This window comes from Herpailurus yagouaroundi, unplaced genomic scaffold (assembly GCF_014898765.1).
Source record: "Herpailurus yagouaroundi ecotype Mexico unplaced genomic scaffold, PumYag 28, whole genome shotgun sequence".
Classification (NCBI taxonomy): Eukaryota; Metazoa; Chordata; class Mammalia; order Carnivora; family Felidae; genus Herpailurus; species Herpailurus yagouaroundi.
In genome coordinates, this window is record NW_024412376.1 from 106,471,317 (window position 1) to 106,486,177 (window position 14,861).

At 37.5% G+C, this 14,861-nt stretch overlaps 1 protein-coding gene across 5 annotated transcripts in view; it reads right to left on the reverse strand.

The window, feature by feature from the left end:
- Positions 1-13,816: 13,816 nt before the first annotated feature.
- The window catches only part of ART3 (ADP-ribosyltransferase 3 (inactive)), a 136,219-nt gene continuing 135,174 nt past the window's right edge, over positions 13,817-14,861 (reverse strand). For 4 of the 5 annotated variants that reach the window (XM_040480956.1, XM_040480935.1, XM_040480947.1 and 1 more), the window contains one exon: positions 13,817-14,216. In XM_040480956.1, coding sequence (XP_040336890.1) covers positions 14,083-14,216 — 134 coding nt within the window. In that variant the 3' untranslated portion in view covers positions 13,817-14,082. The remainder of the gene's footprint in view (positions 14,217-14,861) is intronic. The other variant, XM_040480926.1, reaches the window with a different exon arrangement.

Sequence of the window (14,861 nt, forward strand, 5' to 3'; positions counted from 1 at the left end):
CTTACAGATCTAGATTACATAGAATCTAGATATTGTATATATACACAATGTTATACATGAACATCAAGGTAGCCACAAACCAAAAACCTGTAATACATATACAAAAAATAAAGAGGAATTCAAGCATAACACTAAAGAATGTCATCAAATCATAAAAGAAAGCAAGATAAGAAAAAAGGAACAAAACTACATGAAACAACCAGAAAACAATAAAATGGCAATTAAGTTCATGCCTACCAATAATTAAATGTAGAGAGACTAAATGTTCTAATCAAAAGACAAAAGGTGATGGAATGGATAAAAAGACAAGACCCACCTACATGTTGCCTACAAGATATTCACTTCAGACCTAAAGACATACAGACTGAAACTGAAGGGCAAGAAAAGGATATTCCATGCAAAAGGAGCCCTCCTCACCCAAAAAACACACCAGGGTACCAATACATATGTCAGATGAAGTAGACTTTAAAATAAAGACTATAGGCTGGGAAGATGGGGGAGTAAGAGGACCTTGAGCTTCCTTAGTCCCCCAGATACAATTAGATAACACCCATATCAGAATAAATAACCCAGAAAATGACCTGAAGACTTGGCAGGACAAACTCCACAACTAAGGCAGGGAACAGGCCACATCAAAGAAGAGTGAAGATGTGGTCTAGGAGCAAAACGGACCATGCCCATCCACACAGCTGGTGGTGCAGAGAAAGCCGGAAAACCGACTTTCACACCAGGGAGCCCATGAATGAGGAGGACAAATCTCCATAATATTTGCCTCTAACAGTCAAAGGTGCTGAATATTTTGAGTTCTTAAAACCAGCAGGACTTAAAGCCTAAAATTTGAAAAATCAGTGGGTTCAGCTCAGGAAGCCTGGATGGCATTAGGACATTAGAAACAGCACAACAGCCTACACAGATACAGCTTAGAACTATCAAGTTGAAAAACAATGGGGAGCCGATGGGAGGGAGAATGATTTGATCATCTCATCATAGCCAGGAAAGACAAGGATCACAGGGAGAGCCCTCCAAGAACAAAGGAGCTGGCAGGCACCATTTCCCTCTTCCACCCCCACCCCCACCCCAAACAATGGCCACCTGGGAAAACCAGCCAGGTGCTGACACTCCTTACCTAACTTACTAGCACCAAGCCCCATCCTCCATTGCTTGGGTGGATCCGCCCTCCCCAGTCACATCTGCCTGAGTCCTGGTGCCATGGGCCCCTCCCCGAGAAGACCTGTGCAAACCCTGCCAACACCACCTGTCCTGATCCACCCGTTTTCCAGGACCTCAGTTCCCCATGCAAGGGGGTAGGTCTCATTTTGCAAGCAGATCACTGCACACCTTGCCACCCACAAGAAGCAAAGAACCTCTGAAGACAACTGGACTGAAGGAAAAAGAGGCCAAGACTCAACAGCAGAGCACACATAACACACATGGGAGACACTCCCTAAAGCACCAGGCATTGGGGAACAGGAGACACTGCACTTCAAGGCACCACAGGACATCTTCTTCATAAGGCTATTATTGTTAAGAACAAGAAAGTAGCTGACTTTCCTAACACATACACAGAAAATCAGACAAAATAAGGAGACAAGAAACATCTCCCGAATGAAAGAAGAGGACCAAACCACAACAGACCAAAATGAAATGGATGTAAGTAATATGCCTGATAGAGAATTTAAAGTAATTATCATAAAGATACCCACTGGACTGGAGAAAAAAGCAGAAGACATCAGTGAAACCTTTAAAACATTAAAAAAAAAAAAAAGAACCCATCAGAGATAAATACAATTAATGAAATTAAAAATACACTTTATGGAGGGGCACCTGGGTGGCTCAGTCAGTTAAGCGTCCGACTTCGGCTCAGGTCATGATCTTGCAGCTCGGGAGTTTGAGCCTGCAATCAGGCTCTGTGCTGACAGCTCAGAGCCTGGAGCCTGCTTCGGATTCTGTCTCCCTCTCTCTCTGCTCCTCCTCTCCCTGCTCCTCCCTGCTCACATGCTGTCTCTCTCTAAAAAATAAATAAATGTTAAAAAAAAAATTTTTTTAATACACTTTATGGAGTAAATAGCAGGCTAGATGAAGCAAAGGAACGAATTAACAACCTGAAAGACAAGTAATGCAAAGTGACCAAGCTGAGAAAAGGACAGAAAGAAAATTATGTGAGCTGAGAATAGTCTTAGGGAACTCACTGACTCTATCAAGTGTAATAACATCCACATTAGAGGGATCTGAGAAGAAGAGAGATAAGGGGGCAGAACATTTATCTGAAGAAATAACAGCTGAAAACTTCCCTAATTTGGGGAAGGAAACAGATACCCAGATCCAGGAGGCATAGATTCCCACTCTCTCCAACCCAAGGAGGTCTACACCAAGACACACAGTAATTAAGCTGGCAAAAAATAGCAATGAAGAAAAAATGTTAAAAGCAGCGAAAGAAGATAGTTCTATACAAGGGGGAACTCCCCTAAAGCTATCAGAGGATTTTTCAGCAGAAACTTTGCAGGCCAGAAAGGAGTGGCATGATATATTCAAAGTGCTGAGAGAGAAAAATCTGCAGCCAATAATACTCTATCCAGCAAAGCTATCATTCAGAGTAGGAGAGATATGGAGTTTCTCAAACAAAACTAAGGAGTTCATGCCCACTAAACTGGTCCTACAAGAAACAAAGGGGACTCAGAATGTAAAGAAAGACCGTAAGTGAGAGTATGAAAAATAAACACAAAAGCAGTGAAAATAAATATTTCTGTAAAAATCTGTCAAGGGATTAAAAAAAAAAAACCAAGGAAATAAAATATGACACCATATAACTAAAATGTGGGGAGGACAGGAATAAAGAACAGGTTAAAACTTCAGTACCATCAACTTAATATAGACTGCTATATGCAAAAGATGTTATACACAAGCCTACTGGTAACCACAAATCAAAAACCAGTAAGATATGCAAGTAATAAAGGGATCCAAGTATATCACTTAAGAAAGCCAAAACCATGAAAGAGAGCAAGACAAGAATTAGAGAAAATGTACAGTAAAATCACACAAGTAACAAAATGGCAATAATACATGTCTATCAATAATTAACTTTGAACGTAAATGCACTAACCATTCCAATCAAAAGACACTGGGTGACAGAGTGGATAAAAAAAATAAGACATCTCTATGCTGCCTACAAGAGACTCATTTCAGGCTGAAAGACTCCTGCAGATTGAAAGTGAGGGGATGGAGGGGGTACCTGGGTGGTTCAGTCATTTGGGTGTCTGACTTTGGCTCAGGTCATGATTTCCCAGCCTATTATGTTCGGGCCCTGCATCGGACTCTGTGCTGCAGCTCAGAGCCTGGACCCTGCTTCGAATTCTGTGTCTCACTCTCTTTCTGCCCTTCCCCTACTCACACACTGTCTCTCAAAAAATGAATAAATGTTAAAAAAAAAAATGAAAGTGAGGGGACAGAGAAACATTTATCATGCAAATGGATGCCAAAAGAAAGCTGGGGTAGCAATACTTTTATCAGACAAATTAGACTTTAAAACAAAGGCTACAACAAGAAACAAAGGACACTATATAATAATAATAATAAAGGGGACAATCCAATAAGAGGATGTAACAACTGTAAATATTTATGCACCCAATCTGGGAGCACCCCAATATATAAAACAGTTAATAACAATGTTAATAACAGTTAATAATAATGATCATAAAAGAAATCATAGCAATACAATAACAGTATGTCCACTTACATCAATGGACAGATCATTTGAACAAAATCAACAAGCAGTGGCTTTGAAAGACACACTGGACCAGATGGACTTAACATACCTATTCAGAACCTTCCATCCTAAAAGAACACAATACATTCTCTGCAAATGCACACAGAACAATCTCCAGAAAAGATCACGTATTAGGACACAAAACAAGTTTCAACAATTTCAAAGGAATCAAAGCCATACCATGCATCTTTTCTGACCACAACACGGTGAAGCTAGAAATCAAGCACAAGAAAAGACATGGAAAGACAAATACATTGAGGTTAAATAACATGCTATTGAACAATGAATGGGTCAACTAAGAATTCAAAGAAGAAATTAAAAATTACATGAAAACAAATGAATATGAAAATACAACAGCCCAAAATCTTTGGGATGCAGCAAAACTGGTTCTAAGAGGGAAGTTTAAAGCAATACAGGCCTACTTAAGAAGAAAAATCTCAAGTAAACAACTTAACCTTACACCTAAAGGAGTTAGAAAAAGAACAAACAAAACCCCAATCCAGCATAAGAAAGGAAATAATAAAGATTAAAGCAGAAACACCTGGGTGGCTCAGTTGGTTGAGCATCCTCTTGATTTGGCCCACATCATGATGCCAGGGTCGTGGTGGAGCCTGCTTAAGATTCTCTTTCCCTCTGCCTCTTTCCCCCACTCTTTCTAAAAATTAAAAAAAAAAAGAAAAAAAAAAGAAGAAGAAGAAACATTAGAGCAGAAATACATGATATAGAAACTAAAAAACAAAACAACAGATCAATGAACACAGAAAGTTCATTCTCCGAAAAGATCAACAAAATTGATAAACCTCTCACCAAGACTCATAAAAAAGAGAAGATTCAAATCAACAAAACCTCTAATGAAAAAGGAGAAATAACAACCAACACAGCAGAAATAAAAACAATTGTAACAGAATGTTTTTTAAAAACCTACATGCCAACAGACTAGACAACTTAGAAGAAATGAATACATTCCTAGAAACATATAACCTACCAAAACTGAATCAAGAAAAAATAGAAAATGTGAGCAACCAATTATCGGCAATGAAATTGAATCAGTAATCAAAAAACTCCCAAAAAACAAAAGTCCAGGACCAGATGGCTTCACAGGAAAATTCTACCAAACACTTAAAGAAGAGTTAATATCCATTTTTCTTGACCTATTCCAAAAAATACAAGAGGAAGGAAAACTTCCATATTCAGTCTATGAGGCTAGTATCACCCTGATACCAAAACCAGATAAAGACACTACAAAAAAGAAAACTAGAGGACAATAACTCTCATAGATGCAAAAAATCATCAACAAAATCCTGGGAAACTGAATCCAACAATACATTAAAAGATATACCAGAATCAAGCTGGATTTATCCCAGAAATTCAAGGGTGGTTCAATATTTGCAGGACAATCAACATGATATGTCACATCAAGAAGAAAAAGGATGAAAACTGTATGATCATTTCAACACCTGCAGAAAAAAGTATTTGACAAAAGTACAACATCCATTCATGATGAAAACCCTCAACAAAATCGGCCTAAAAGGTACATACCTCAACATAATAAAGACCTTCTATGAAAAAGCCACACCCAACATCATATTCAATGGTGAAAAATGGAGAGCTTTTCTCCCCCAAGGTCAGGGAACAGACAAGAATGTCCACTTTCGGGGCGCCTGGGTGGCTCAGTCGGTTAAGCGTCCGACTTCAGCTCAGGTCACGATCTCACAGTCCGTGAGTTCGAGCCCCACGTTGGGCTCTGGGCTGATGGCTCAGAGCCTGGAGCCTGCTTCCGATTCTGTGCCTCCCTCTCTCTCTGCCCCTCCCCCGTTCATGCTCTGTCTCTGTCTCAAAAATAAACGTTAAAAAAAAAATTAAAAAAAAAAAAAAAAGAATGTCCACTTTCACCATTTTTATTCAGTACAATAGTGGAAGTCCTACCCACCGCAATCAGACAACGAAAAGAAATAAAAGGTATCCATGGTAAGGAAGAAGTAAAGCTTTCACTATTTGCAGATGACATGACAGTATATGTAGAAAACCCTAAAGACTCCATCAGAAAACTACTAGAACTGATAAATTAATTCAGTAGTCACAGGATACAAAATCAAGGTACAGAAATTTGTTGCTGTCCTATATACTAAAAATGAGACATCAGAAAGTGAAATTAAGAAAACAATCCCATTTACAACTGCACCAAAAAATGATATCTAGGAATAAACAAGAGGTGAGAGATCTGTGCTCTGAAAACCATGAAAAACTGCTGAAAGAAATTAAAGATGATGCAAAGAAATGGAAAGAAATTCCATGCTCTGGATTGGATGAATAAATACTGTTAAAACGTCTATACTACCCAAAGCAATCTACAGATTTAATACAATCCCTACCAAAATACCACCAGCATTTTTCACAGAGCTAGAACAAACAATCCTAAAATTTGTATGGAACACAAAAAACCCTGAATAGCAAAAGCAGTCTTGAAAAAGAAAAACAAAACCAGAGGTATCACACTTCCAGATTTCAAGTTTTATTACAAAGTGGCAGTAATTAAAACAGTATGGCATAAAAACAGACATACAGAAGATGGAAAAGAACAGAAAATCCAGAAATAAACCCACAAGTATACGGTCAATTTATCTTCAAAAAGGAGGAATGAATATGGGAAAGAGTCTTTCAACAAATGGTGCTGGGAAAACTGGAAATATGCAAAAGAATGACAATGAACCACTTTCTTTCACCAGACACAAAAAATAAACTCAAAATGGATTAAAGACCTAAATGTGAGACCTGAAACAAAAGTCCTTGAAGAGAGCATAGGCAGTAATTTCTGATATCAGCCGTAGCAGTATTTTTCTAGATATATCTTCTTAAGCAAGGGAAGTAAAAGGAAACATGAACTGTTGGGACTTCATCAAAATGAAAACCTTCTTCAACAGTGAAGGAAACAATAAAACTAAAAGGCAAACTACTGAATGGGAGAAGACATTTGCAAAATATCATATCCAATAAACAGTGTCTAAAATATATAAACAATGGATCCAACTCAATACCCCAAAAACAATCTAATTAAAAAATGGGCAGAAGGGGGCACCTGGGTGTCTCAGTCAGTTAAGCGTCTGACTTCAGCTCAGGTCATGATCTCACAGTTCGTGAGTTCAAGCCCGGCGTCAGACTCTGTGCTGACAGCTCAGAGCCTGGAGCCTGCTTCAGATTCTGTCTCCCTCTCTCTCTGCCCCTCCCCTGCTCATGCTCTGGCTCTGTCTCTGAACAGTAAATAAATGTTAAAAAAAAAAGAAAAAAAGAAAAAAAATGGGCAGAAGACATGATCAGACATTTCTTCAAAGAAGACATACAGATGGCCAACAGACACCTGAAAAGACGCTCAACATCACTCATCATCAGGGAAATGCAAATCAAAACCACAATGAGATATCACCTCACACCTCTCAGAATGGCTAAAATCAAAAACACATGAAACCGTGTCAGTGAGGAGGTGGAGAAAAAGGAACTCTCTTGTGTTGGTGGGAACACAAATTGATGCAACTGTTGTTGAAAACAGTATGGATGTTCCTCAAAAAATTAAAAAATAGAACTATCCTAAGATCGAGGAATTGCACTACTGGGTATTTATCTGAAGAATACAAAACCACTAATTCAAAGGGATACATGCACCCCTATGTTTATTGCAGCATTATTTATAATAGCCAAACAGGGAAGCAGACTGTCCACTGACAGATGACTAGATAAAGATGATGCGGTGTATATATATATACACACACACACATATATATATATACACACACACACATACATATATATGTATATACATACACACACACTACATATATACATATACATATATATATATATATATATATATATATATATAGGAATATTATTCAGCCATAACAAAGAATGACATCTTGTTATTTGCAACAACATGGATGGAGCTAGATGTAATGCTAAGCAAAATAAGTCATTCAGAGAAAGACAAATACCATATGATTTCACTCATGTGGAATTTAAGAAGTCAAATGAGGGCGCCTGGGTGGCGCAGTCGGTTAAGCGTCCGACTTCAGCCAGGTCACGATCTCGCGGTCCGTGAGTTCGAGTCCCGCGTCGGGCTCTGGGCTGATGGCTCAGAGCCTGGAGCCTGTTTCCGATTCTGTGTCTCCCTCTCTCTCTGCCCCTCACCCGTTCATGCTCTGTCTCTCTCTGTCCCAAAAATAAATAAACGTTGAAAAAAAAATTTAAAAAAAAAAGAAGTCAAATGAGCAAAGGAAAATAAAGAGAGAGAGAGAAACCAAGGAATGAACCCATTTTTTAAAAAAATTTTTAATGTTTATTTTTGAGAGCACGAGCGAGAGAGAGTGAGAGCACAAGCAGGGGAGGGGCAGAGAGGGAGGGAGACACAGAATCTGAAGCAGGCTCCAGGCTCTGAGCTGTCAGCACAGAGCCCAATGCAGGGCTCGAACCCACGAACTGTGAGATCATGACCTGAGCTGAAGTTGGACGCCACTTAACCAACTGAGCCACCCAGGTGCCCCAAGGAACAGACTCTTAACTACAGAGAACAAACTGATGGTTACCAGAGGGTAGGTGGGTAGGAGTTGAGGAAAGTAGTGGGTAGGGATGAAAAACTACACTTACCCTAATGAAAAAAATTAAAATAATTAAAAATAAATAAGTAGGTAAATAAATAAATAAAATGAAGACTGTTAGAAGGAACAAAGGCATTAAATAATGAAAAGGGGATCTTTCCAACAAGAGGGTTTAACAATTGTAAATGTGCATCCAATGTGGGAGCACCTAAACAAATATTAATAAACCTTAAAGGGAGAAACTATCTCTAATACAATAATAATACAATAATAGGAGATTTTTATTTTTAATTTTTTTTAATATTTATTTATTTTTGAGACAGAGAGAGACAGAGCATGAATGGGGGAAGGGCAGAGAGAGGGAGACACAGAATCTGAAACAGGCTCCAGGCTCTGAGCTGTCAGCACAGAGCCTGACGCGGGGCTCGAACTCACGGACCGCGAGATCATGACCTGAGCCAAAGCCAGCCGCTCAACCGACTGAGCCACCCAGGCGCCCCAATAATAGGAGATTTTAACACCACACTTACATCAACAGATCATCCAGACAGAAAACCAATAAGAAAAGAGTGACTTTGAACAATATATTAGGCCAGATGGACTTAAGAGATGTATACAGATCATTCCATCCAACAACAGAATATACATTTTTTTCAAGTGCACAGGCAACATTTTCCAGAACACATCACATGTTAGGCCGCAAAACAAATCTCAATGAATTTAAGGCGACTGAAATCATATCAAGTGTCTTTTCCAACCATAACAGCATGAAACCAGAACTCTGTTACAAGGAAAACTTGATCAAACATAACCACATGAAGACTGAACAACATACTACTCGATAAACAATGAATGGGTCAAGAAAGAAATCAAAGAGGAAATGAAAAATTACTTTGAGACAAATGAAAATGGCAATACAATGGTTCAAAATCTTTGGGATGCAGCAAAAGCAGTTCTAAGAGGGATGTCTATAGCACTAAACCTATCAAGAAATAAGAAAAATGTCACACAATCTAACCTTCCACCTGAAGGAACTAGAAAAGAACAAAGCCCAAAGTTAATAGAAGGAAGAAAATAATAGATTGGAGTAGAAATAAATGACATACAGACTAAAAACAAAATACAAATGATTAATCTAACTAAGCAGGTTTTTTTTTTAAGTTAATTTATGTATTTTGAGAGAGAGAGACAGACAGCAAGTGGGGGGAGGGGCAGAGGGAGAAAGAGAAAAAGAAAGAGAGAGAGAGAGAGTCAGTCTCAAGCAGGCTCCATGCTGTCAGCACAGAGCCTGATGTGGGGCTTGAACCCACGAACTGTGAGATCATGACTTGAGCCAAAATTGAGAGTAGAATGCTAAACAACTGAACCACCCAGGCGCCCCTGAAATGGTTTTTTGAAAAGATAAATAATACTGATAAACCTTTAACCAAACTCCTCAAGAAAGAAAGAGGAACCAAATAATCAGAAATGAAAGAGAAGTTACAAATGACCCCACAGAAATACAAAGGATCAAGACTACTATGAAAAAGTGTTATGTCAACAAATTTGACAACCTAGAAGAAAGACCTAAATTTCCAGAAACATACAATCTTCTAAGATTAAATCAGGAATAAGCAGAAAATGTGAACAGACCAATTACAGGTAATGAAATTGAATCAGTAATCAAAAAACCTCTAACATAAAAAGTCTAGGACCAGATGGCTTCATAGGTGACTTGTACAAAACATTTAAAGAAGAGTTAATACCTATCCTTCTCAAGCTATTCCAAAAAAATATTACAGGATGATTCCAAATTCATTCTCGGAGACCAGCATCACCCTGATACCAAACCCAGAGATAGTATGAAAAACATTAAAAATTGCAAACACCCCAGAATAACATAGATGCAAAAATCCTCAACAAAATATTCATAAATTGAATTCAACAGTATGTTAAAAAAAAAAAAAAGGATCATTCACCATGATCAATTTATTTTGAATTTATTTCAGGGATGCAAGGACAGTACAATATCTACAAATAAATCAACATGATACATATTAAGAAAATGAAGGATTAAAATCGTATGATCATTTCAATAGATGCAGAAAAAGCATGTGACAGAATTCAACATTTATGATACAAATTCTCAACAGGGCGGGTAGAGAGGGAATGTACCTCAACAGGCCACATGTGACAAGCCTATAGCGAACATACTCAATGGTGAAAAGATGAAAGCTTTTCTTCTAAGGAACAAGACAACTTATTTTGTTGTTCTAATCAACTAATCAACTGGTTAGTTACTAGTTGAGAACTAATTAAGTGGTCTAATAAACTAATAAAACTCTCACCACACTTATTCAACATAGTATTGGAAGTCCAAGCTGCAGCAATCAGACAAGGAAATAAAAGGCATCCAAACTGGTAAAGAAAAATGAAACTGTCACTACCTGCATGACACTATATAAAGAACACCTTAATACTCCACCAAAAAACTACCAGGACTAATAAATGATTCAGTAAAGTTTCAGAATACACAATTAATAAACACAATCTATTGTTTCTATACACTAATAACAAACTATCAGAAAAAGAAATTAAGAAAACAATCCCATGTACAATTACATCAAAAAGAATAAAATACCTAGGGAATAAATTTAACCAAGGAGGTCAAAGACCTGCACTCTGAAAATTATTAAGATATTGATGACATGAAGAAACTGAAGATGACAGAGATAAATGGAAAGATTTTCTGTGCTAATGAACTGGAAGGATAATGTTAAATTTCCATACCAACCAAAGCAATCTACAGATTGAGTACAATCCCAATCAAAATGCCAATAGTATTTTTCACAGAACAAATAATTCTAAAATTTGTATGGAACCACAAAGGATACGAAATAGCCGAAGCAATCTTGAGAAAGAAGAACAAAACTGGAGGTATCACGCTACAAATATACTACAAATATAGCACAAATCTATTGTAATCAAAACAGTATGGTACTGGCACATAAAAAGACACATGGATCAACTAAATAGAACAGAAAGCCCAGAAATAAACCCACATATATATGGTGAATTAATCTGTGATAAAGAAGGCCAGAATGCACCACAAGGAAAAGACAGTCTCTTTAATAAATGGTACCGGGAAAACTAGAAAACTACATGCAAAAGAATGAAATTGGACCACTTTTTTATACCACACACAAAAATAAACTAAAAATGAATTGAAGACTTAAATGTGAGACCTAAAACCATAAAACTCCTAAAAGAAAACATAGAGGTAATTCTGGACATCAGAAATATATTTCTGGCCCCAGAAATATTTTCCTAGATCTGTCCCCTCAGGCATGGGAAACAAAAGCAAAACTAAACAACTGAGACTACATAAGATAAAAAGGCTTTTGCACAGCAAAGGACCATCAACAAAACAAAGAGGCAACCTATGGAATGGGACAATGTATCTGCAAATGATATATCCAATAAAGGGATAATTTCTTCCCCCCCCCCACCAAAAAAGAACGAATTCATACAACTAAATGCCAAGAAAACCAACAATCAGATTAAAAATGGGCAGAAGATCTAAATAGGCATTTTTCAAAGAAGACATACAGATGGCCAACATACACATGAAGAGAGATGCTCAACATCACTATATCAGGAAAATGCAAACCAAAACCACAATGAAGTATCACCTCATAACAGTCAGAAAGCCTAGTACCAAGGAGGCAAGAGATAACAAGTGTTGGCGAGGATGTAGAGAAAAGGGAACACTTGTACATTGATGGTGGGAATGTAAATTGGTACAACCAGGATGGAAAACAGTATGGGGCTCCTCAAAAAATTAAAAACAGAAATACTATATAATCTGGTAGTTCCACTACTAGGTATTTAGCCAAAGCAAGCCAAAACTCTAACTCGCAAAGTAATATGCACCCCAAGTTCATTGTGGCATTGTTTATAATAGCCAAGGTATGGAAGCAACTCAAGTGTCCACTGATAGATGAATGCATAAAGAAGTTGCAGTATTTATATATACAATGGAATATGACTCAGCCATAAAAATAATGAAACCTTGCGGTCTGTGATGACATGGATGAACCAAAGGGTATTTAGACTAATTATGTCAGACAAGGAAAGACAAATACCATATGATTTCATTTATATGTGCTAAGAAACAAAACAAATGAACAAACAAAACACAGAAACAAACTCATAAATACAGAGACCTGGTGGTTGCCAGAGAGGTGGGGGCAGGGAGGTGTGCAAAATGGATGAAAGGGATTAAGAGGTACAAACTTCCAGTTATAAAATAAGTCACAGGGGGACGCCTGGGTGGCGCAGTCGGTTAAGCGTCCGACTTCAGCCAGGTCACGATCTCGCGGTCCGTGAGTTCAAGCCCCGCGTCAGGCTCTGGGCTGATGGCTCAGAGCCTGGAGCCTGTTTCCGATTCTGTGTCTCCCTCTCTCTCTGCCCCTCCCCCGTTCATGCTCTGTCTCTCTCTGTCCCAAAAATAAATAAATGTTGAAAAAAAAATTTTTTTTAAATAAAATAAAATAAGTCACAGGGATGAAAAACAAAGCATAGGCAATGTAGTCCATAATACTGCAATTAACTTTTGTGCAGTGATAGCTGGTAACTACACTTACTGTGGTAAGCATTTCATAATGTATGTAATTCTTAAATCACTGTTGTACACCTGAAACTAATATTCTATGTCAATTGTAATTAAACATTTTAAAAATAGGGGTGTCTGGGTGGCTCACTCGGTTAAACATCCGACTTCAGTTCAGGTCATGATCCCTCAGTCCATGGGTTCAAGCCCTGTGTGGGTCTCTTGGATAGTTCAGAGCCTGGAGCCTGCTTCGGATTCTGTCTCCTTCTCTCTCTCTGCCCCTCCCCCGCTTGTGCTCTGTCTCTCTCGCTCTCAAAAATAAACATTTAAAAAAAATTAAAAATTAGATATAAAGTAAGCCAAACAAGGGGGAAAAAAAGTGTACAGACTTTTAAAAAAAAGCACATTGAACCGCCAACACCTAGTTTACATTTTTAGTTTTTCTCTGATCTTTCAAAGTGGACTTAAATCCTCTTTGAAACATTGCAAAATGTAAACAAGTGCCAGTTATCAAAGCCCAGGCCTAAATAAGTCACTATTCAACCACCACAATATCTTGGGGAAAAGGATACTACACTGTATAACCGCATTTTTCCTTGCTTATTTAGCACATATATTCATTCACTACTGTCTACTTTCCTGGGTTAATATGAGATTTAACTCAGGGACTATAAATGAAACACTTCGTTAACGACCGTGTTTATGTAAGTGTTCATATATTGAGGGAAGATGAAGAGATTGAGGGATGATGCTATTTGAAGTTAAAGTTTGATCAGTGAAAGATGAGTAAAAGAATCTTTAAAATTCTAATTCAGGAATTAAATTCATGTTAATCACTAACAGTATTGATATTTTAATAATCTGGCAATTCTGAAATTATATCCAACAATTTTAAATTATTTTATTGAATTCAATCAGAACTATACAGGTGAGTTTTTTGCAATCATAAATTAATATAGAAATAAATGAAAAATGAATTCTATGACATATCTGGACCAACTCTGAATTTGCAAAGTAAATAACAAATGTGCAGTCCTCATGTTATCAAGTGACTTTGACCAAAAGTGAAAAATACATCATTCCTTTTGATGGTTTCCTGTGGGATCCCTCAGGATATTTTAAGTAATAAAGAATGTAACAGACTACAGAGCAACAAAGAGATTTACAGCAGAAGCAATGATTAAAATGATGAACGTCGCCAACGGTGGAAGGATCATTTTGCCAGAGGATGAAGAGGGATGGGTTTTGGGACCTGGAACTGGAACCGGACCTGGAGCTGTTAATGAGAAGACACAGTGACTGACACATGTCATTTCTGATACTGAGTTTTATCCACCTAAACCATGCAGACATTTAGCCTGAGTCACAAACTTAACTAAAATACTTCTAACCAGAAACAATGTTGAAATAAATATAGTTCATTACAGATTTCAGGCTACATTTTCATATATACCATCAGGGTATGTTGCTCTAGGTTTCATCGAGGATTCCACAGCCTTTTTAATATCTATGCAGACAACATACTTTGTTGTTGTTGTTCAAGTTCTCTAGAATTTCATAGCAATTTTCTGTTTTCATTTTCTGTATATACATGCAAGGTAAAGTTTAATTCTGTGTTTATTTCAAGTAAGGCTATATCTAATATATATATGCCACCAGCGACTAATAAATGATTAAATATAGCTGCACTTTTAAATGCTGAGTCCTGCCAGCTGATAAAATAAATTAACTTTTTCCCTCCATACATGAAACACTGTAGAAAATGGCTTCCCTTACATAGGAACTAGTGAAGAGGAACAGTGCAGTCCATCCATGTGAGGATGATGTTTCACATGATAATTCAGTTATCCCTTAACTAAATTATGGCCATATTTTGGTTTAGACCATACAATGGAGAACTAGGAAGTATCCAAATGGGATC